The 23,029-nt window shown below is 57.3% G+C and overlaps 1 protein-coding gene and 2 pseudogenes across 3 annotated transcripts; 2 read left to right on the top strand and 1 right to left on the bottom strand.

Moving 5' to 3' along the window:
• Positions 1 to 1,294: 1,294 nt before the first annotated feature.
• LOC310910179 (NACHT, LRR and PYD domains-containing protein 3-like) lies at positions 1,295 to 5,805 on the top strand (annotated as a pseudogene). Its single transcript has 7 exons — positions 1,295 to 1,649; positions 2,268 to 3,440; positions 3,905 to 4,051; positions 4,604 to 4,773; positions 4,987 to 5,159; positions 5,284 to 5,454; positions 5,602 to 5,805. The product of its transcript is annotated as an NACHT, LRR and PYD domains-containing protein 3-like (transcript).
• A 2,080-nt stretch (positions 5,806 to 7,885) lies between these two features.
• Positions 7,886 to 10,739, bottom strand: LOC310910180 (scavenger receptor cysteine-rich type 1 protein M130-like; the record flags this gene model as incomplete). Its single annotated transcript, XM_083862633.1, is given in 9 exon segments — positions 7,886 to 8,163; positions 8,249 to 8,557; positions 8,633 to 9,001; positions 9,116 to 9,430; positions 9,510 to 9,812; positions 9,887 to 10,207; positions 10,296 to 10,476; positions 10,480 to 10,616; positions 10,688 to 10,739. Coding segments are annotated over 9 exon segments (2,265 nt in total), but the record flags the coding sequence as incomplete, so codon positions are not given.
• A 2,653-nt stretch (positions 10,740 to 13,392) lies between these two features.
• Positions 13,393 to 23,008, top strand: LOC310910181 (NACHT, LRR and PYD domains-containing protein 3-like; annotated as a pseudogene). Its single transcript has 8 exons — positions 13,393 to 13,783; positions 14,400 to 15,109; positions 20,318 to 20,912; positions 21,348 to 21,631; positions 21,845 to 22,017; positions 22,142 to 22,328; positions 22,525 to 22,721; positions 22,944 to 23,008. The product of its transcript is annotated as an NACHT, LRR and PYD domains-containing protein 3-like (transcript).
• Positions 23,009 to 23,029: the final 21 nt, after the last annotated feature.

The following is a 23,029-nucleotide window of genomic DNA, read 5'->3' on the forward strand; positions in this document are numbered from 1 at the left end:
GTATAGAGGTGCCAGAGGCAGAGTGAGGTCCAAGGCCTGCAAAAGAATCTCTGACCAATCTGGGTTTTATTACGAAAAAAAAAAAAGGGAAATTCACACAGAAATCCAAGAAAATCCCTACACAGGAGCTGTTTTCCTGCAGTGTTGGGCAGGAAGGGGTGACCTCTGTGGGCAGGGCCACCCCTTCCTGGGGAAGGCCCCAACCACACTGCCACACACGTGTCCCCAGGGCTGGGACATGGCCAGGCCATCCTCATGGCAACGTCCCCAGGGTGCTGCTGCCAACATCATCATAGTCCGTGTGTGCCAGGGGCTGATCTGAGAGGTCACTGGTTGCTCCTGGGGGACCTGGAGGGGAGCAGATCCCACCTTGGAGAGAGCACAGAAAGGTGCCTGAGGGGACAGGCAGCTCCATGTCCCCTCTCACACACCCCACCTGGGCTCTGACCACAGCACCCATGGATCTGCTGCTGGGGCCCTGCCCTTCCCCAAAGCCAAACCCTGCCAGGGAGTGGCTCTGCAGAGGGGACAGGGCAGCTGTGAGCCCTCTTACCTGTGGGGAGGACACCGATCCACCTGGGCTGTGACACTCCCTGGGAGATGTCCCCAGTGCTGGCAGCGGGGGCCTCCTGCGGCACATCCAGGACATCGTCGTAGCCGTCCGGGGTTCCTTGCTGGGGCCTGAGCTCTGAGTTCAGTCCTGGGCACTCCTTGCTGAAGCTGTGCTGGGGTCAGGCTCACCAGCTCTCTCCAGCCAGCTCATCCCTGCAGTCAATTACGTGCACTTGTAATTCCTCGATAAATATGTTGTTTAAAATCACAGAAGGGTTTGTGTTGGAAGTGACCCTAAAGCTCACCCAGTGCTCTCAGCACTTTCCAGCAGGCAGCTGGGCACATTCTTTCCTCTTGGGATGGGAATTAAGGATGTCTCTGCTGAGATCTGAGCTCTGGAGCCCAGGGACAGTGCCTTTGTGCCCTGCAGCGTGAGTGAGAGGCTGCAGGTAGCCCTAGAGAATTCCATTTGCTCCAGGGGGATAATGATGATCATAGAAGAGTTGATAGATCAGGATCAGGAGCCAGAAGAAGAATGTCCAACTGACCAGAGTGCCCAAATGCTCACAAATTGTGTCCTCCTGGGTCAGTGCCCCAGACAGACTTAGGAAAGCAGTGAGCCTTGAAATTGGTGGCTGCTGGAGTGTCAGGAGCATGGCTGGGCTGGAGGGGAATTGGTCTGGGCTGGGGACTGACCCTGCTCCTCATGGGCACAGAGCACAGGCAGGACAGCAGAGAGCACATGGTGCGGGAGTCCCGCCAGGACAGGGAGCTGGGCAGCTGTCCCAGGGAGAGCCCATCCTTCCACAGCCACTCCACCACCCTGACCATCTCCAGGGAGCCTGGGAGCAAGCACGGAGCCAAGGATGGAGCCGTGGCAACCGGCCAGGGATGTGGCAGCGCCGGCAGCGGAGCAGCCACCGCCGGCACCACGGCGCTGTTTGAACCTGGCAGAGACGGGCAAAGCCCGCAGGTCGTGGTGCTGCTGGGGGCCCTGGGGATGGGGAAGACAACCACGGTCAGGAAGGTGATGGTGGAGTGGACAGAAGGGACACTCTGCACCCACTTTGACTTGGTCTTCTGCACTGACTGCCCTTGTCTTCTGCACAGCTGTTACAGTTCTGCCTGCTTTATCTCAGCTGAGGTCAGGATGAAAGACATGGGAAACGTAGAGTCGAGTTGGGTCTTGGTTGTTTATCATATCTTATCTATTTCCAGTATTTACAGTCTCATGAAGCATGAGCTTCAATTTGCTTTCATTTTAAAGAAACGAGATGAAATGGAGACTTTCTAACTTTTACCAAGGCTATTTAGCAGATAATTAGCCAATACCAAAGTGACACCTATATTATTTATGCTTTTGACCCAATCATGACCATTCCAGGTCTGCAATGCAGACATCTTTCACCCAGTTAGACAAAACCACCCAATTCCATGAAGAAGGAAGAAGAGGGTGAGGAAGAAGAGCTCACACAGCACCCAGAATCCTCCAACTTGGTCCCCACACACTACTATATACCCAAACCCCAAAGTTAGGTTTTCACCCTGTGAGATCACACAACACCATTCCAAGAACACACCCACTACCCCAGTGCTATCACAAATCTCAGAAGCCTCTTCCAAGGCCTCAAGTCAAATGCAGTGCCTGCCTGAGGGTCAGCACCCCTCAGCCCAGAAAGCCTGAAATTTCCACAATCCAGGGTTCCAACACAAAGCCATTATCCTTGCCATGGAAGCCAGGGTGGCAGACCTGGATCCACAGTGCTGTCCTGGCCTGCGAGTGCCAGCTGGGAAAATCCTGGATGACCACAAGAGGATCCTGTTCATTTTGGATGGCTTCCAGGCCCTGGGGCTTTCCTTGGTTCAGCCCAAAGCTGGGCTGAGCTCTGACCCCAGGGAGGTGAAGCTGCTGGAGCTCAGCCTGATGAGTTTGTTGAAGGAGACAGTGCTCCCCAAAGCCTCTTTGCTCATCACCGTGAGGCCAACAGCTCTAGGAAGCCTGAAGGGTGAGTATTCCATGGAGATCCTGGGATTTTCTGCAGCCAGGAGGGAGGAGTATTTCCACAGGTATTTTCAGAAGCCCAACAAAGCAGACATGGCCTACAGATTTGCCAGAGTCAACAAGATCCTCTACAGCTTGTGTGTCATCCCTGTCAGGAGCTGGACCATCTGCACCATCCTGGAACAAGAGCCCTGTGGGAAGAAAAACCTCCTGGAGTGCTCCAAAGCCAGCACAGGGATGATGATGTTCTACCTCTCCCAATCACTGAAGCACAGGGACAGGGACAACGCCCAGATCCTGCAGCAGTTCCTCCTCCAGCTTTGTTCCTTGGCTGCTGAGGGTGTCTGGAAACACAAGGTCCTCTTTGAGGAGAAGGAAATCAAGAATTGTGGCTTGGACCAACCAGGTCTTCTCCCCTTCATCCTCAGTGAAAAGATCCCAGGGGAAAGAGAAGAGCATGGCTCTGTCTATGCCTTCACTCACCTGCACCTCCAGGACTTTTTGGCAGCAATATTTTATGTTCTGTAGGATGATGGGGAAATGGTCAGCACCTTGGGGAGGCTTGAGAAGGATGTAAATCAGTACTTAGAAAGCTACAGCAAGTCTGGAAAGGATTTGAATGTCACAGTGAGGTTCCTCTTTGCTCTTGTCAGCCAGAAAGCCATAGAGTACATGGACAAACCCACTGGGTGCAGAATTTCACCACGAGCCAGGGAAGAGCTGCTGCAGTGGCTTCAGGGGAGGCACAGAGGCCTCTCCCACCCTGGCCAAGCACTGAAGCTTTCAGACATGGGCACTTCTTGTTCGAGACCAACGAGAAGAGCTTTGCACCAAGTGCATTGGGTCATTTCACTGACCTAGACTTATTAGATAGCAAGTTGACCCTGTGGAGAGCAGTTTCCCCTCGAAAAAATGAGAACCCTGGAAAAATACTTTGGGAAACTCCATTCTTAGTGCCATTACACAAGGCTGATTGACATATTCTCTATGGTAATTGTTACCAGAAAGTTCTCAGTTCTCTGTGTTATCATGGGTTGATTTTTCATGCAGAAATGTAATATTTCGAATCACTGTTCCCCACTGTCTGACCCTCCCCTCACACCCCACTGAAACTCCCCACCCACACCAGAGTGTAAAACTACCCCTCTCTGCCCCTAGACATGACCCTTCTCCTCATGCCTTTTGCCCCTTGTATTGCCTTGGCCAGTTTGGTCCAACACAGTGGAGGTCTTATTGTTTCTTATTTTGGTATTATTAAAAGTACTTTTGGGACAACTGGTTCAAAGCTGTCTCTCTCCAATCAAATCACTGAGGGGCTGAGTCCCAAGGAAACACAAAGGGCCATGATAGTCTGGGCCAGACCCCAGGAACTTTCATGACTCTGTACGACCAGATGCCTCTTTCCTTCTGCATCCAGACCTGGGCTGGGCTGGGCTGTGTCACCCTCCAGGGATGTCCCTTCCACTGGCAGCATCCTCAGGCAGAGCTGGATGCCAAGTCAGTGCCTTGCTAAGTCCTGCTCCTCCTCACTTGAATGACCCAAAAGGGCAAAGATTTCTCTTCCTCTGCCCCAAAGGATGATTCAGCTATTCCCTCCCCAACACCAGCTGGGCCTTTCCCTGGGTGTTTAGTTCCTCAGCAGAGAATTTACTTCCTCCTGGGGAGAATGAGGAACACATGGGCTTCTCCATCCACTGCCCACTCTGGGATTGATGGTGATGGAGCTTCTTGGCTCCACCTGGCCAGGCCCCCCTGTGCCCAGCTGTCACTCTGGCTTCCAGTCTGCCTTCTCCCTCACAAAGGGAAATCCCTGGTGCGGGAATGTTCAGTGCACCCTGTGATTCACCTCACATCCATCTCCCAGCTGGTTCAAGCAGCAATGCTCCAGGTCCTTCACATCTGCACAACCAGCAAGGTCCCTCCGGAGGAGCCCTCCCGTGCGCTGGAGGCTCTGCTCGGGGTGGGTGTTGTCCCTCAGGTTTGGTGGGCAGGTGAGCAGCCAGCACAGGGGAGGTGTGCTGAGCCCCCGTTCTCCGTGCTCTCCCACAGGCTGCAGCGGTGCCGCTGTCCCAGAGCTGCTGCACGGAGCCGGCAGCGCCGCTGGCGGAGCAGCCTGGCCTGGCCCGTCTGGAGCTGGGTGACAGCTCGCTGGGTGACAGCGGCGTGCGCCTCCTCTGTCAGGGGCTGCGGACTGCGGGCTGCCGCCTGCGCATCCTGCCGTGAGCACCCCCGGCATCCCTCGGGCATCTCCGGCCTGGGAGCTGGGGACGTGCCCCAAAGGGACCCCGTGGGGTGGCATCGTGCCTCTGTCCCACTCTTCCAGGCCAAGGAGCTCCAAGGTTATGGCACTAGGCTGGGGACTGCCACCATGGTGGGAGGGCAGTGAGGGCACTGGGGAGGCTCTGAGGGTGTTTCCCGGGGGTTCCCACCAGGCTGCGCTATTCCCGCCTCACCAGCGCCTGCTGCGAGGACCTTGCCGTGTGCTGAGCACAAACACGTGCCTGGAGGAGCTGGATTTGTCCTTCAGCCCGGAGCTGCACGATGCCAGCGTGGAGCTGCTGTGTCAGGGCCTCCAGCACTGTGCCTGCCCTCTACAGACACTGCGGTAAAGGGGCTGCGACATGGGCCAGTGCTCCCTCCTTCCCAGCCAGAGCTTTCTCCTTCCCACCTGCAGCAGCTCAGCAAGCCGAGGCCAAAGCCCTCCTTCCCTGTTCCCCTGGCTCCCACAGCCTGGGGAGCTGCCGGCTGTCGGGTGCCTGCTGCCCAGCCCTGGCCACGCAGCTGCTGCAGGGGCCCCGTCTCACCTGCCTGGACCTGAGTGACAACGAGCTGGGAGCCCCCGGCATCCTGCAGCTCTGCCAGCAGCTCCAGCATCCCACCTGCTACTGCAGAGCCTGGGCTGAGGGCCCTGCCACGGCCCCTTCCATGCCCGGCATTCCCTGAGCTGGGGAGCAGAGGCTGCGGGACAGGCAGGGCCACACCTGGAACCCGGCTGCTTCAGCACCTCCCTCCCCACAAGCTCCAAAATCTTCTCTTCTCCTGCGGAGGCTGAGCACGGAAGGCTTCAGCCAGGCCCTGCTGCAGGAACTGGACAGCCTCCGGGAAATGTAGCCGGCCCTGAAGTTCAGGAACTTCCTGGAGCGTGGATGTTCCACAGGCAGGGACCATGGCCCGGCTGCCCTGCCACCACGGGGTCCTGGCATGGGGGTAGGAAAGCACTCCCGTCATTCACAAAACCTCCCTTCTTTTAGAAAAATTCCTTCCAACAACCAGAGCCATTCCCAGCCCAGCTCTCACTGCTGCCACTGGGTCTGAGCCTGCCCCACCTGTGGGGCACACACAGGAGATCCTGCTGCATCTGCAGGTGGGCAGAGTTCCGGGTCCTGACCTCTCCCTTTTCCCCTCAGAGTTGCTGGGAACACTTGTGAGCATTTGGCAGTGCCAAATAAATGCCCTGCAGACAATCCCAGCAATCTCCATGTGCTCTTCCTCCTCATGCAACCGTGTATTTGGATATGTCTGTGCTTTCAGTTACTGCATCACATCCCCAAGGATATGACTGATATATGTGGTATAGAGGTTCCAGAGGTGGAGTGATGTCCCAAACTTGGGAAAGAGTCTCTGACCAGTTTGGGTTTTAATAAGAAAAAAGGGAAATTCACACAGAAACCAAAGACAATCCCTACACTGGAGCTTTTTTCCTGCAGTGCTGGGCAGGAAGGCGTGGGCAGGGCCACTCCTTCCAGGGGACAGGGCCCCAACCACACTGCCACACACGTGTCCCCAGGGCTGGGACATGGCCAGACCATCCTCATGGCAACGTCCACAGGGTGCTGCTGCCAACATCATCATAGTCCATGTGTGCCAGGGGCTGATCTGAGGGGTCACTGGATGCTCCTGGGAGACCTGGAGGGGAGCAGATCCCACCTTGGGGACAGCACAGAAAGGTGCCTGAGGGGACAGGCAGCTCCATGTCCCCTCTCACACACCCCACCTGGAGTATCGCCACAGCACCCATGGATCTGCTGCTGGGTCCCTGCCCTTCCCCACAGACAAACCCTGCCAGGGAGTGGCTCTGCAGAGGGGACAGGGCAGCTGTGAGCCCTCTTACCTCTGGGGAGGACACTGATCCACCTGGGCTGTGACATCCTCTCGGAGATGTCCCCAGTGCTGGCAGCGGGGGCCTCCTGCGGCACATCCAGGACATCGTCGTAGCCGTCTGGGCTTCCTTGCTGGGGCCGGGCAGGGGGATCTGGGACAGGCACAGGGCTCCATGGCAGTGACCAGCGGCCCTGGCAGGGCTCTGCCTCTGCCATCCCCTATGGCCTTGCCACTGGGCATGTGCTGGAGGCCCTTGGCTCCCGCAGGGAAAGGTGATGCTTCCCTGCACACCAACAAGGGGAGGACTTGTCCCCTCAGCTCCCCAGCCCAGCTGTGTCCTCTGTCCTCCTGCTCCCCGCTGGGTCCCTGCCCTGTGGCCTTACCTGGGGCTGCCTCGGTGTCACTCCCCTCCACGCTGTCCCCGGTGTAATAGGGCACCTTCTGGAGCGATCCCTCTGACAGAGAACCTGCAGGGGACAAACAGGGACATCGGGGGGAGATGGCCTCAAGCAGCACCACAGGTAACAGAACTTCACACTGCAGACTGGGGTGCCGTAGTACTGAGGGGCCACCCACAGCCCTTAGAGAGGAACCATTACTGGGTCACCAAGACCCAGAGCTGCCGTAGGGCTGTCAGGCAGAGCCTTCACTCCAGACAGAGCTGGGGCACAAGGGCTGCACCTACCTGAGCGACTGAGCACGTCTTGGTACTCAGGCATTGCGGTGTAGTCCAGCTCCTCATAGACAGCATTGGAGATGGCATCTGCAGCTCTGCCAGGGCCTGGAACAACAGGCAGCACTCACCTGGGGCCCTGGACACTGGGATCATCACTACTCACTGTGTGAGCTGTTATGCACGATAGGAGCCCTTGGACCCCCAAACTAGGTCTCTCCCTGCCTCTACCCACCAGGACCCACCTTGGCGCCGGGCACGGCACAGCAGCACAGCCAGGGCACCCAGGGACAGGCACAGCAGCGTCCCCAGCACCACACACAGCACAGTTGGCACAGGCACAGTCCCCACAGCCACTGCCACGGTGGTTCTGATGGGAAAACCTTCAGGGACACATTCAGGCAGTGAGGGCAGGGGATCCCAGCCATCCTGGCATGGGGAATGCAGGAACAGGCAGAGCTACCTGTGCTGCTGGCACCCTCCGGATACGGGGTAGTGTCTGTCTCAGTGACGCCATCCCTGTCCTCCTCACAAGCCACGTGGGCGTCCCCGCCAGGGCCACAGCTCTGCAGGTGCCAGGGTGCCGAGGGGCACCCCCAGAGCGAGCGGGCCCCGTCCTCGCAGCCCAGCCAGGCCAGCCAGGCACGGGACGGCTGCTGGGCGGGGACGGCCGACAGCCGGCCCCGGTGCCCACAGCCCAGCTGGCGGCAGACGGCGGCGCCGGTGCCGGGGCTGGTGCCGTTGGCGCACACGCGGCCCCAGGTGCCCTTGTGGGACACCTCCAGGAACCCGCGGCAGCGCCCGCCGCCGCCTGCCAGCCGCACGGAGAGATGCTCTGCAAGGGGTGCAGGGGGGTCACGGCACGGCCACCGACCCCCCGGGCCTTCTGCCGGCCTCTGCCCCCAGTGGCCGCCACTGACCTGAGCACACGGCCCCTGCCCCGCCGCCGCCAACGCACTCGCGCTTTTCCCAGCGCCCGCATTCCCAGAGAGACTCCTCGGCCCCGGAGCACTCGGGGATGGACGGCCACAGCGGCCCCGGGCCGGGACCGAAGCGCGCCGAGCTCGGCGCCTCCAGTGCCCTGCCACAGCCCAGCTCACGGCACACAACGGCAGCGTCCTGCAGCTCCCAGCCTTCCTGGCAGACGCCGCTCCAGCTGCCACCGGAATAGACCTCCACACGCCCGGCACAGCGCCCAGAGCTCCCCACCAGCCTCACCCGCCGGCTGCCTGTGGGCGTGGAAGGAAAGGGCTGGGCTGGCTGCCTGGGGCACCATCACCTCTCACCTTTATAGGGACACTCACCTGAGCAGACCACGGATGCCCCTTGAGAGATGTCAGCTGGTGCAGTGGTCATTATTAAATTAAAATTCTTAAGTTCATTCAGATATGTGTTGTTAGTTGTCAGATCAGTGGTTATCTCCTTGATGGTTTCAATCACCCTTTCCATGATGTCCGTCTCCGTCTCGTTGATCTGCCACAGGTAGGTCTCACCAGGGACAGCATGACTCTTGTCCAGTCCTCCACAGTCCAGCTCCCAGCACACATTGCTGAAATTCCGTATGAGCAAAAGCTCTGCGGGCACTCGGCGCCAGGTCCCGGTGTCTATGGCCACCTCCAGCCACCCATCGCACCGGGTCTCACCCTCCACCAGCCGCAGGGACTCCACAATCCCTGGAAAATGCCCAGACGCAGCCCTTCACCATAAAACGTCCCTGCATCTTCTGATCCAAGTTCCTGGGAGGGCCCCAAAAGCCCTTCATCTCCTCCCGCAGGTGCCCTACACACCTGAGCAGGTGACAGCCGCGGCGTTTCCGGGGGCACACGGCGGCTTCCCCAGCACGGCCACGGGGCACTGGCCCGGGTGCCGCTCGCTCCCGCTGCAGCCCAAGGCGTCCGGCCGCAGCGGCCCCTCCCCGCTGCCGAAGGAGCCTCCCGGGGGCACGCTCAGGGCGCGGCCGCAGCCCAGGTGGCGGCACAGGACGTGGGCATCGGGCAGGTCCCACTCGGCGGCGCACACCGACCCCCACGTCCCCCTCACTGCCGCCTCCACCCGCCCGCTGCATCCCGAGCTGCTGTTCCCCAGCCGGAAGCCCGTGTAGGCTGTGGCAGGAAGGGCAATAAGAAGGGGGATTGTGCAGGGAACCCCAAGAGCCCCCGCCCCGCTGGCCCCGGCACTTACGGGAGCAGATGAGGCCCGCGGCGCCGCTGCAGCCCCGGCTGCGGGGCGGACGCCGGGCACAGGCACTGAGGAGGGGCTCCGTGCCATTGCACTGGAAGCCCCCGTCCCACAGTGATCCCGATCCCGCCGCAAATCGGCCACTGCCGGCGATGCCCAGCGCCGCCCCACAGCCCAGCTCCCTGCACACCACCTGCGCCACCTTCATGTCCACCTCCTCCTCGCACACGCCGACCCAGGCCCGGCCCTGCCGCACCTCCAGCTGCCCGGCGCAGGCTCCATCGCCTCCGACCAGCCGGGAAAAGCCTGCGGGAGCAGCACAGGGTCAGTGTCAAGGCTTGTGCATGAACGGCCGTGTCCCCCCACAGTCCAGCTCCTACCCTGGCAGACAACGGCAGTGTCATAGTCATGGATGCTGCCGTTATAGGGGCCCCAGCCACGGATCTCGCAGTCCCAGAGCGTGGCCTCGAACCCATCACAGTCCACCAGGGCCAGACTGACGGGCCCCTCTCCTGCACCAAAGCGCTCGAGGGCAGAGTAGGCACCGGAAGCCGAGCCACAGCCCAGCTGCTGGCAAACCACCTCGGCGTCCTCCATGTCCCAGCTGTCGTCTCCAACCGAGCCCCATTGTCCCTGCAGCTTCACTTCCACCCTCCCGGCACAGGGACTGTCACCGCCTGCCAGCCTCAGCTCCACGGCATCTGCACCGGGACACCGGCACGGCTCAGCCCTGCCCGGGATGCAGCAGCACAAGGTGCCTGTCCCAGCACGGCCAGCGTGTCCCCTCACCTGTGCAGGTCACCCCCGCATCCCGCTCGTGGCCGCAGAAGTGCCGGCCCCATCCGAAGTGCGGACACTCCTGCAGCGCATCCTCGGTGCCTCGGCAGAAGAAGGGCTGCAGCCAGATCCGCCCTTTGCCCCGACCGAATGGGGCGTACGGGGACGCCTTGGCCACCCGGCCACAGCCCAGCTACCGGCACACCACGGAGGCCCAACGGGCTTCCCAGTCGAAGTCGAAGACGCACACGGAGCCCCACTCACCGTCGTGCTTCACCTCCACACGCCCGGCACAGCGCCCGCCGCCGCCCACCAAACGCAGCTCCCCGGAGCCTGCGGCACGGAGCCCGCTGAGCCGGGCCCAGCACCGCCACGGGCCGCGCTCCCGCCCGCCCGGCACTCACCCGCACACAGCCGCACGCACAGCAGCAGCCCCAGCACCGCCAGCGGCCCCATGCCACCGGCCCCGACCCAGCGCGGCCGGGACACGTCTCGCCCCCAGCCGAGCCACTGCAGGCAGCGGCACCAGGGCAGCCTTTATCAGGCGCCTCATCTCCCGGCTGCGGGGCCGCCGCCTCCAATAACCTGCTCCCTGCCCAAATATGAGCCTCGGCTGCGCTTCTGGCGTCACACACCTCCTCGCCACAGTGGGCTGCCACCCGGATGTCCCCGGGGGGAGACAGCCCCCCCTCGGCACCTGGGCTGCGGGGGCCCTTCCTCTACCCCCCGTGCCTACAGCTCTGCTGCTGGAGCCAAGAGCCGTCCTGATGGGGACAGCCTTCCCCCCAAAGCCCAGCAACAGCATCCGCGGGGCCACCTCTGCCTCGGGCACCGGCAAAGCTCCAAGCCCCCATTTTTGGGGAGCTCCCCTCCCCCGCGGGGGGTGGCAGCAGCCCCCGGCTCCGCTCGGGGCTGGCAGGTGCCGGGTCCCCGGGCCCTCGCGGCGGCGCTGGCACATGGCGCTGCTGCCGCAGCAGTGGCCCCGCGCTCGCCTCGCCGCCAGGGCAGGAAGGAGGCGGTTACCCCCCGGCGGCTCCCGGCATCGCCATCGACCGCACGCGGCTCCCGACACCTGCGCTGCCGCCGATAACGCCGCGGATAACGCCGCGCCTGCCCCGCCGCTCTGTGCCCCTCCAGCTCGGCAGCCGAGCACTTCTGCAAACTGAACCACCCTCACCCTTCACCACACTCTCTGTCAGCACGATCCCAAGGCAGGAATCAGCTTTCACTCCTGACCCTGGCGCCCCTTCACAGCTGCGGCTCCTGCGACCCACGCTGGCCCCGCAGCTTCCCCAAACACTCATTCCCACATCCACACCACGTTTCCTCATCCGTTCCACCCCAGGTTTCCCATGGCACAGAGGGAGGTGTTTCCACCCATAAATCCACTTTGTGCTGCCCCAGAAGCACAGCAGGAGCCCCAGCTGGTGCCTCCAGGAGATTCAAAGGTAAAGGAATAGGGCCATGGTCAGGCTTCCCTCCATCCGCAGAGCCCTGCTGGGGAACAGGAAGGCACTCCCCTCCAACAAGAGACCTCCCCTCCTTTAGGAAAAGTCCTTCCAACAACCACAGCCATTTCCAGCCCAGCTCTCACTGCTGACACTGGGTCTGAGCCTGCCCCATCTGTGTATCACACACTGGAGATTCTGCTGCATCTGCAGGGAGGAGTCCAGGTCCTTCCCTCTCCCTTTTCCCTTCACAGTTGCTGGGAACAGTTGTGTGCATTTGGCAGTGCTAAATAAACCCCCTGCAGACAATCCCAGCAATCTCTTCCCCCTCAGTCCACCTTTCAAGGAGGTGTCTGTGCATCCAGTTCCTGCATAACATCCCCAAGGGGATGAGTGATATACCCAGTATAGAGGTGCCAGAGGCAGAGTGAGGTCCCAGGCCTGGAAAAGAATCTCTGACCAATCTGGGTTTTGATAGGAAAAAAGGGAAATTCACACTGAAATCAAAGACAATCCTACAATCCCTACACAGGAGCTGTTTTCCTGCAGCGCTGGGCAGGGAGGGGTGACCTCTTTGGGCAGGGCCACCCCTTCCTGGGGACAGGCCCCAACCACACTGCCACACACGTGTCCCCAGGGCTGGGACATGGCCAGGCCATCCTCATGGCAACGTCCCCAGGGTGCTGCTGATGACATCATCATAGTCCATGTGTGCCAGGGGCTGTTCTGAGGGGTCACTGGTTGCCCCTGGGAGACCTGGAGGGGAGCAGATCCCACCTTAGAGAGAGAGCACCTCAAGGTGCCTGAGGGGACAGGCAGCTCCATGTCCCCCTGACACACCCCACCTGGGCTCTGACCACAGCACCCATGGATCTGCTGCTGGGTCCCTGCTCATCCCCACAGACAAACCCTGCCAGGGAGTGGCTTTGCAGAGGGAACAGGGCAGCTGTGAGCCCTCTTACCTGTGGGGAGGACACTGATCCACCTGGGCTGTGACACTCTCTCGGAGATGTCCCCAGTGCTGGCAGCGGGGGCCTCCTGCGGCACATCCAGGACATCGTCGTAGCCGTCTGGGGTTTCTTGCTGGGGCATGAGCTCTGAGTTCAGTCCTGGGCACTCCTAGTCGAAGCCTGTGCTGGGGTCAGACTCACCAAATCTGTCCACTCAGCTCATCCCTGCAGTCAATTACCTGCGCTTGTAATTCCTCGATAAATATGTTGTTTAAAATCACAGAATGGTTTGTGTTGGAAGTGATCTTTAAGCTCACCCAGTGCTCTCAGCACTTTCCAGCAGGCACCTGGGCACATTCTTTCCTCCTGGGATGTGGATTACGAATGTCTCTGCTGAAATCTGAGCTCTGGAGCCCAGGGACAGTGCCTTTGTGCCCTGCAGCATGAGTCAGAGGCTACAGGTTGCCCTGGGGAGTCGCATTTTCTCCAGGGCGATGAGGATGATCAAACAAGAGTTGATAGATCAGGATCAGGAGCCAGAAGAAGAATGTCCAACTGACCAGAGTGCCCAAATGCTCACAAATTGTGTCCTCAGTGCCCCAGCCAGACTGAGGAAAGCAGTGAGCCTTGAAATAGGTGGCTGCTGGTGTGTCAGGAGCATGGCTGGGCTGGAGGGGAATTGGTCTGGGCTGGGGACTGACCCTGCTCCTCATGGGCACAGAGCACAGGCGGGACAGCAGAGAGCACAAGGTGCGGGAGTCCCGCCAGGACAGGGAGCTGGGCAGCTGTCCCAGGGAGAGCCCATCCTTCCACAGCCACTCCACCACCCTGACCATCTCCAGGGAGCCTGGGAGCAAGCACGGAGCCAAGGATGGAGTCGTGGCAACCGGCCAGGGATGTGGCAGCGCCGGCAGCGGAGCAGCCACCGCCGGCACCACGGCGCTGTTTGAACCTGTCAGAGACGGGCAAAGCCCGCAGGTCGTGGTGCTGCTGGGGGCCCCGGGGATGGGGAAGACAACCACGGTCAGGAAGGTGATGGTGGAGTGGACAGAAGGGACACTCTGCACCCACTTTGACTTGGTCTTCTGCTCTGACTGCACTTGTCTTCTGCACAGCTGTTACAGTTCTGCCTGCTTTATCTCAGCTGAGGTCAGGATGAAAGACACAGGAAACGTAGAGTCGAGTTGGGTCTTGGTTGTTTATCATATCTTATCTATTTCCAGTATTTACAGTCTCATGAAGCGTGAGCTCCAACTTCCTATTTAAAGAAACAAGACGAAATGAGACAAAATTCTAACTTTTACCAAGGCTATTTAGGAGATAATTAGCCAATACCAAAGTGACACCTATATTATTTATGCTTTTGACGCAATCATGACCATTCCAGGTCTGCAATGCAGACATCTTTCACCCAGTTAGACAAAACCACCCAAATCCACGAAGAAGAAGGAAGAAGGTGAAGAAGAAGAAAAACTCACACAGCAGCCTGAATCCTCCATCCTGCCCCCACACTACTATATAGCAAAACCCCAAAGTTAGGTTTTCACCCTGTGAGATCACACAACACCATTCCAAGAACACACCCACAACCCCGGTGCTATCACAAATCTCAGAAGCCTCTTCCAAGGCCTCAAGTCAAATGCAGTGCCTGCCTGAGGGTCAGCACCCTACGGCCCAGAAAGCCTGAAATTTCCACAATCCAGGGTTCCAACACAAAGCCATTGTCCTTGCCATGGAAGCCAGCGTGGCAGTCCTGGATCCACAGTGCTGTCCTGGCCTGCGAGTGCCAGCTGGGAAGATCCTGGATGAGCACAAGAGGATCCTGTTCATTTTGGATGGCTTCCAGGCCCTGGGGCCTTCCTTGGTTCAGCCCAAAGCTGGGCTGAGCTCTGACCCCAGGGCTGTGAAGCTGCTGGAGCTCAGCCTGATGAGTTTGTTGAAGGAGACAGTGCTCCCCAAAGCCTCTTTGCTCATCACCGTGAGGCCAACGGCTCTAGGAAGCCTGAAGGGTGAGTATTCCATGGAGATCCTGGGATTTTCTGCAGCCAGGAGGGAGGAGTATTTCCACAGGTATTTTGAGAAGCCCAGCAAAACAGACATGGCCTTCACGTTTGCTACAGGCAAGGAGATCTTCTAGAGCTTTGTGTGTCATCCCTGTCAGTAGCTGGACCATCTGCACCATCCTGGAACAAGAGCTCTGTGGGAAGAAAAACCTCCTGGAGTGCTCCAAAGCCAGCACAGGGATGATGATGTTCTACCTCTCCCAATCACTGAAGCACAGGGACAACACAAAGGCCCTCCAGCAGTTCCTCCTCCAGCTTTGCTCCTTGGCTGCTGAGGGTATGTGGAAACACAAGGTCCTCTTTGAGGACAAGGAAGTCAAGGACTGTGGATTGGACCAGCCAGGTCTTCTTCCCTTTCTTCCTCAGTAAAAGGATCCCAGGGGAAGGAGAAAACAGGGTAAAGGTGAACAGATTTTGCTGACCTCCCAGAAACGTGGTGGAAAGAACTCCACAATTAATAATAATTGTTAGAGCAATATGTATTCATTAACGTTGAGATGTGTGGGGGAATAATTTCACCAAAGACATGCATACTCACCAGGGAACTTGCCCCCTTGTTATTCCCTGTGGTCTCTACACATGCATGACATTCCATGGTCCCCCTTCATCCATATTCATTCTCTGACCCTGCCCATCTTCACATGGTATGGTAATTACTTCCACCCCCTTCTGGCCATGCTCAGTCCATTGTGGTGGTCTTTTGGCTGGTCATCAGGCGTTCACCTCGTCTCATTTATCCCTCCCGTGTCTGCTTTGGCTCTCTTGGCACATTTGCGAGGGAACATACCATCTTAGAATCTGTGTTCATTTTTTATCTGCACCCTTAGCTCTGCTACTCTGCTGTTTAGGCTAGTTCTTCTTCTGACTATGGCCAAGTCTCCTGGTACTTGTAGTGTTTAAAAATATGCAAAAGGGTAACAGACACAGCATTCAGTGTTCACTAAATGTCTTCTAAAACATGATCTCATATATTCTAAAGTACTACTTGGAATACATCCTAACATACAGTGCATCTTCTTAAATCTACTATAAAGGATTAGCAGGGATTTTTCAAATCTATGTCTCACACCCCTTGGCTCTACAGCTCATGGATCATCTTGTGGATGGGGATCACGGCGTCTCGATGCCTCCGATACTGCCGGCAGTGCACCGTCCAGGTGGCAACAGGTACTCGTAGTTCTTCTATCTTCAGGAGTTCTACTGCAGATGGCTTCTCCAGTAGTCCAGGCAAGGTGTTCAATTGCTTAATGCCTTCTGCCTCCACAGCAGCTATCCCAAAAGCCCATCTGAGTCCCTTAGGGTCTTTGGAATAGCCGTTCCTGAGGAAGTCTATGCCCAAAATACATGGGGACTCTGGGCCAGTCACAATGGGATGATTCTACCACTTCTTCCCAGTCAGGCCCACCTCAGCTTCCAACAGAGTCAATTCCTGTGATCCCCCTGTCACCCCGGCAATGGAAATTTGTTCTGCCCCCACATGTCCTGATGCCATTAGGGTCCCCTTGCCCCAGTATTGACCTATGGCTCTCATGTGCCAGGTCATTGAATCCACACGGTCCAAAAGACCTGGTTTTCCCGTGCCTATTTCTGGCTAGAGGCAGGGCCCCTCTAGCACTGGTTATTATTCCCTTCCTGGGCATACACACTAGAGGTTCCTTCAAGGGGATCCAACACAGTATCCTCACTTCTGTAATACCTGGTGACTCAGTCATGGGAGGCTGAGGCTACTTCATTTTAGATGAACCCCCTCGGTGAGTGTTTCTCTCCTTGAGCTCACACACCCATGCTGCCAGGACAGAAGTGGGCTTCCCATCCCACCTTCCCATGTCTTCCCCGTGGTCATGCAGGAAGGACCACAGGTCAGCTCGTGGGGTGTACCCTCTCTGTAGCTGGGGGACGTTGAGCTCTGACTCCGGGGCCTGTGACACACACTGGTGCCATATGGGAACTCTTCCTCCTCATCTCCTCCCTCGCCTCCTTTATCTCCTCTTTGAGTTCCTTAATCACAGCAGAGACCTGAGCCTGCATTGGGTCACTGATCATACTCTCATCATTTCTGAGCTTGTTGGTGACAGAACCCACAGTCTCTGGGTTGGTATCAGGATTAATTTTGGCAATGAATGCGGCACAGGGCGATGGTCCATGAGTTGCCAGCGTCCACAACGTGTGCCCTGTGCATCAAACCTTGTTGGGGTCATTATCCTGCTGTCCACCCCTCCCAAAGAGTACCTCCAATACTGCCACTTCTCTCAGCTGTTGGATCCCCTCCTCAAGGGTCTTCCAGTCCATTGTATGATGGTGCTCCTGCACTTTGTCTCAGTGGACAAACCTCTCCCTTCTACTCCCTAAAAGCCGCTCCCAGAGGGAAAGGGGGCCTGGTCTCTTACAAATACCTGATTTACACCTGAGTCCTAGGTCAAAGGCCCCAAATTCACTACTATCCAGTTGCACCCCTGTACCCATAAGGTCCCAGACCTGAAGTAACCAGGCTGTGTAAGCCTCACGACCCCGTCGCACAATATCTTTGTGCAGATTACGTAGACTTTCATACAACAGAGAGTCAGTGATGATCTCAAGCTCTGGTTCCCCTGTGGGTTGTGAGGGCCCTCCTTTCTTCTCCTTATTACCTGGCTGCTCTGATCTCATCTTGTATTTCTTTCTTTCCGTAGGGGTGACTGCTGCTGGCTGTGACTGCCCCTGTGGTTCAGCTGGAACCTGGACGGTTGTAATGTCTGTGGGTTCCATTGCTGCACCTTCAGACTCTCCCTTTTCAGGGCTGGAGGAGGTTTTCCCATCAGCTGGGGCTAATGAGGCTAAAGAGGCCACCACTGGGGAAATGTGCTCCTTCAGCATCTGGCCCACCTCCTTCACCAGAACCTCCACTGAATCCAGGTGGTTCACTTTTAAGGTGGGCTGTGGGGCAGGATCAGGCAGTGGGGCAGCATCCCTATTCTGTGGGGCAGTTTCAGGCCCCATGGCAGTATCCCTGGTCTGTGGGGCAGTGTCAGGCCCCATGGCAGTATCCATGGTCTGTGGGGCAGTGTCAGGCAGTGGGGCAGTATCCCCAGTCTCTGGGGCAGTGTCAGACTCCATAGAAGTATCCCCAGTCTCTGGGGTAGGTGTCTGTGCAGTCATCCAAGCCGACCTCACCTCCTCTCTGAAACCTAAATAGACTGGGACTATCAGCAACACTTGGCTAGTATCTACAGGAAATTCAAACCCTTCAAAGAACTGGTTAAAGGGCTGGGAGAAAACTTCCCCTGCTGTCATTTCCTCACAGAAAGTACCATTCTTAAAGGAACCCCAAAAACATACACTTAGTGTGTGGTAGCCATGTAGCCATGTGCCTGCCTTCCAGAGGAAGTTAAAAATCCATGAATGCCTCACCTTATCTACCCAGAAAACAAACTGGATAACAGCCACAGCAGCCTTACTGATAGGGCCCATGTTTAGATAGGGGCCTGCAAATGGGAGGAATACAGCCACAACCACGAGCCATCCAAACCAGGGGAAGCTGGACCACATGATGCTGCCTAATGAGGTTTTTAGATCCAGCACACACAGAAGAAAATATTAGCTTACTCGAGAACTGTTATTCCTTTTTTCTCTTTTCTTTTTTCATTGCCCTCAAGCCCCATGTTGATCACTGTGATATATGGTATAAAATAATTCCTGCTTAAGAATTAAAGATTTCAGCAATTGTAAAACCACAGGCGGTGATGGGGAAGGAACCAATTTGCAATAGAAAATGGTGGCTTCGATTGAAGCTGAGTCTCCTCCGGGGATGGGCTGGACAAGGCCCCGGTGATGAGCACCCGATATGCATCTAAGGTCTTATCTATGCGATAAGACAATCTTCATCGTCAAGGGCATACATCCCAATGCCAGATCCCCGTACAAAGAATCAAGTATTCATCTCTAGACAAAAAAATTTTCAACAGACCCTTTTCCACCGACCGGCAGCAAGAAAAGAAACTACATGAATATGTGAGAAGAACAAGAAGGACAAGAGAAGAATAACGCCCCTGTTCAGTCGAAAAACTGTATAAAAACGGGCCCTGCAAAGGCAGAATTTGTGAACACAGGGGGATTCAGAGCAATAGAGTCTGAATCTAGGTTCACCCAGCGCCAACCCCAGGCTCGATGCTGTTTTTGATTGTGGCTTTCCAAAACCGATTTTGATACCGCAATCAAATCCGCTTTCATTATCAATTTGGTTACGTTGTTTATAACAGGCACCAAAATCTGTCTTGGTTTGGGAAGACATGTATCTGCCAGGGAAAGCTGGAGTTTCCCTTGGAATGGAGAATGTAAACCACCTCTCCCACCACCTTTTCCAATTATAAATTTGCAGTTAGAGCCTTTCAGGCAAAGATTGGGAGACAGAAATAGCAGTTCTTTACTAGTATGTATAACGAAACAAACAAAAACAACAATTACAGCGTCAATAACAAAACAGTACCAAGAACCTTGAGGGATTTGCCTCACAAAAACCCAGGTGGGGCAGTTTGGCCTCAGTGCCCCTGCAGGACCCTCAGAGCACCAGGCTGGAACAGTGGAGAGTCCCGGGCTGGGAGCTGGTGTCCTGGGTTGCAGTGTAGGATGTACACACAGTATTTATTCTATCACCATCTTCATGAACTGTTAAACCAGGTGGGGCAGTGATTTCCCAGGCCCCCTGCCTTTGGGCTGTCTCCTGCTAATGGCCCATTAACGCCTTGCCCATGACTCACAGGTAACTCCCTCCAGGAGTTATCTCTGTTTAATGGGCCATCAAGGACCCACTTCACACTCATCATCCCATTGTGAGATGCTCTGCCCAGGGGGAGGAGCCAAGCATTCTCACCTGGATATAAGCTGGGATTTGGGACAGTGCAAGCAGCCCTGACCTACTGGATTCCCAGAGGACCAGAGCTACCAGACCTTTCTACAGGATCACTGCTTCAGGAAGACCACCACATCTGGACTGCTTCCACCATCCTGCTCAGGTCGTATTCTGACTCTGTCAGTGGTCCATTGTGTTATTGCATTTATTTTATTTTCACCTTTTTACCTTTTTTCTTATTAAATTGTATTTCTGACTTGGAGCTTCTCACTCGTTTTGCTTTCAAGCCACGACAGCTGGGATGGCAGGATGTCCCCGGCAGGCAGGGACAGGAGGTCCTGGCAGTCAGGGGAGTGCAGAGTCACACTGTAGCAAGAGGAGCAGAGCTGAAGAAGCCGCGACAGTGGGGCAGGGCTGGCCCAGCTCCAGCAGGGCAGACAAAGGAGCTCAGAATTCCAAGACATGCAAGCAGATGATGGTAGATTTCCCAACACTGGACATTCGGGTGACAGTGAACTCCTCCTGCAGCAAGCAGGAGCCTGGCCGTGTCCTCTCCATCTCTGAATGCCAAGAGCCAGAGAGCCAAGCTGCCTCCAGCTCTGTCCATTGCCTGCCACAAAACTGGCATTATCCCCCCCTCCGAGCTTTCTGCCACCTCTTTGTTTTGGTCAAGCATCCTTAAGCACACAATACTTAGTCTTCTAAATAACATATGGGGAAAGAAATTCTTTAGAGTGAAAAAAAAAAGGAGAACAATCCTAACCCCTAAAAGAGGCGAAGGAGAAGACCATGGCTCTGTCTATGCCTTCACTCACCTGCATCTCCAGGACTTTTTGGCAGCAATGTTTTACGTTCTGGAGGACGATGGGGAAATGGTCAGCACCTTGGGGAGACTTGAGAAGGATATAAATCAGTACTTAGAAAGCTACAACAAGTCCAGAAAGGATTTGAATGTCACAGTGAGGTTCCTCTTTGCTCTGGTCAGCCAGAAAGCCATAGAGACATGGACAAAACCACTGGGTGCAGAATTTCACCACGAGCCAGGGAAGAGCTGCTGCAGTGGCTTCAGGGGAGGCATAGAGGCCTCTCCCACCCTGGCCAAGCACTGAAGCTTTCAGACATGGACACTTTGCACTTCTTGTTTGAGACCAATGAGAAGAACTTTGCACCAAGTGCATTCGGTCATTTCACTGACCTGGACTGGCGAGACACCAAGCTGACCCTGTGGAGACCAGATGGCTCTTTCCTTCTGCATCCAGACCTGGGCTGGGCTGAGCTGTGTCACCCTCCAGGGATGTCCCTTCCACTGGCAGCATCCTCAGGCAGAGCTGGATGCCAAGTCAGTGCCTTGGTAAGTCCTGCTCCTCCTCACTTGAATGACCCAAAAGGGCAAAGATTTCTCTTCCTCTGTGAAAAAAGGATGATTCAGCTCCTCCCTCCCCAACACCAGCTGGGCCTTTCCCTGGGTGTTTAGTTTCTCAGCAGAGAATTTACTTCCTCCTGGGGAGAATGAGGAACACATGGGCTCCTCCATCCACTGCCCACTGTGGGATTGATGGTGATGGAGCTTCTTGGCTCCACCTGGCCAGGCCCCCCTGTGCCCAACTGTCACTCTGGCTTCCTGTCTGCCTTCTCCCTCACAAAGGGAAATCCCTGGTGCTGGAATGTTCAGTGCACCCTGTGATTCACCTCACATCCATCTCCCAGCTGGTTCCAGCAGCAATGCTCCAGGCCCTTCACATCTGCACAACCAGCAAGGTCCCTCCGGAGGAGCCCTCCCGTGCACTGGAGGCTCTGCTCGGGGTGGGTGTTGTCCCTCAGGTTTGGTGGGCAGGTGAGCAGCCAGCACAGGGGAGGTGTGCTGAGCCCCCGCTCTCCGTGCTCTCCCACAGGCTGCAGCGGTGCCGCTGTCCCAGAGCTGCTGCACGGAGCCGGCAGCGCCGCTGGCGGAGCAGCCTGGCCTGGCCCGTCTGGAGCTGGGTGACGGCTCGCTGGGTGACAGCGGCGTGCGCCTCCTCTGTCAGGGGCTGCGGACTGCGGGCTGCCGCCTGCGCATCCTGCCGTGAGCACCCCCGGCATCCCTCGGGCATCTCCGGCCTGGGAGCTGGGGACGTGCCCCAAAGGGACCCCACGGGGTGGCATCGTGCCTCTGTCCCACTCTTCCAGGCCAAGGAGCTCCATGGTTATGGCTCTAGGCTGGGGACTGCCACCATGGTGGGAGGGCAGTGAGGGCACTGGGGAGGCTCTGAGGGTGTTTCCCGGGGGTTCCCACCAGGCTGCGCTATTCCCGCATCACCAGTGCCTGCTGCGAGGACCTTGCCGTGTGCTGAGCACCAACACGTGCCTGGAGGAGCTGGATTTGTCCTTCAGCCCGGGGCTGCACGATGCCAGCGTGGAGCTGCTGTGTCAGGGCCTCCAGCACTGTGCCTGCCCTCTACAGACACTGTGGTAAAGGGGCTGCGACATGGGCCAGTGCTCCCTCCTTCCCAGGCAGAGCTTTCTCCTTCCCACCTGCAGCAGCTCAGCAAGCCGAGGCCAAAGCCCTCCTTCCCTGATCCCCTGGCTCCCACAACCTGGGGAGCTGCCGGCTGTCGGGTGCCTGCTGCCCAGCCCTGGCCACGCAGCTGCTGCAGGGGCCCCGTCTCACCTGCCTGGACCTGAGTGACAACGAGCTGGGAGCCCCCGGCGTCCTGCAGCTCTGCCAGCAGCTCCAGCATCCCACCTGCTACTGCAGAGCCTGGGCTGAGGGCCCTGCCACGGCCCCTTCCATGCCCGGCATTCCCTGAGCTGGGGAGCAGAGGCTGCGGGACAGGCAGGGCCAACCTGGAACCCGGCTGCTTCAGCACCTCCCTCCCCACAAGCTCCAACACCTTCTCCTCTTTTCCTGCATCCTCCATGCCCAGGCTGAGATCGGACAGTGTCAGCCAGACCCTGCTGTAGGAACTGGAAATGTAGCCGGCCCTGAACATCGGGAACTTCCTGGAGCGTGGATGTGCCACAGGCAGGGGCCATGGCCCGGCTGCCCTGCCACCACGGGGTCCTGGCAGGGGGTAGGAAAGCACTCCCCTCATTCACGAAACTTCTCCTCTTTCAGAAAAATTCCTTCCAACAACCAGAGCCATTCCCAGCCCAGCTCTCACTGCTGCCACTGGGTCTGAGCCTGCCCCACCAATGGGGCACACACAGGAGATCCTGCTGCATTTGCAGGTGGGCAGAGTTCCGGGTCCTGACCTCTCCCTTTTCCCCTCAGAGTTGCTGGGAACACTTGTGAGCATTTGGCAGTGCCAAATAAATGCCCTGCAGACAATCCCAGCAATCTCCATGTGCTCTTGCCCCTCATGCAACCGTGTATTTGGATATGTCTGTGCTTTCAGTTCTGCATCACATCCCCAAGGATATGACTGATATATGTGGTATAGAGGTTCCAGAGGTGGAGTGATGTCCCAAACCTGGGAAAGAG

Source organism: Zosterops lateralis (assembly GCF_965231275.1).
Source record: "Zosterops lateralis genome assembly, chromosome: 6".
Lineage (NCBI taxonomy): Eukaryota > Metazoa > Chordata > Aves > Passeriformes > Zosteropidae > Zosterops > Zosterops lateralis.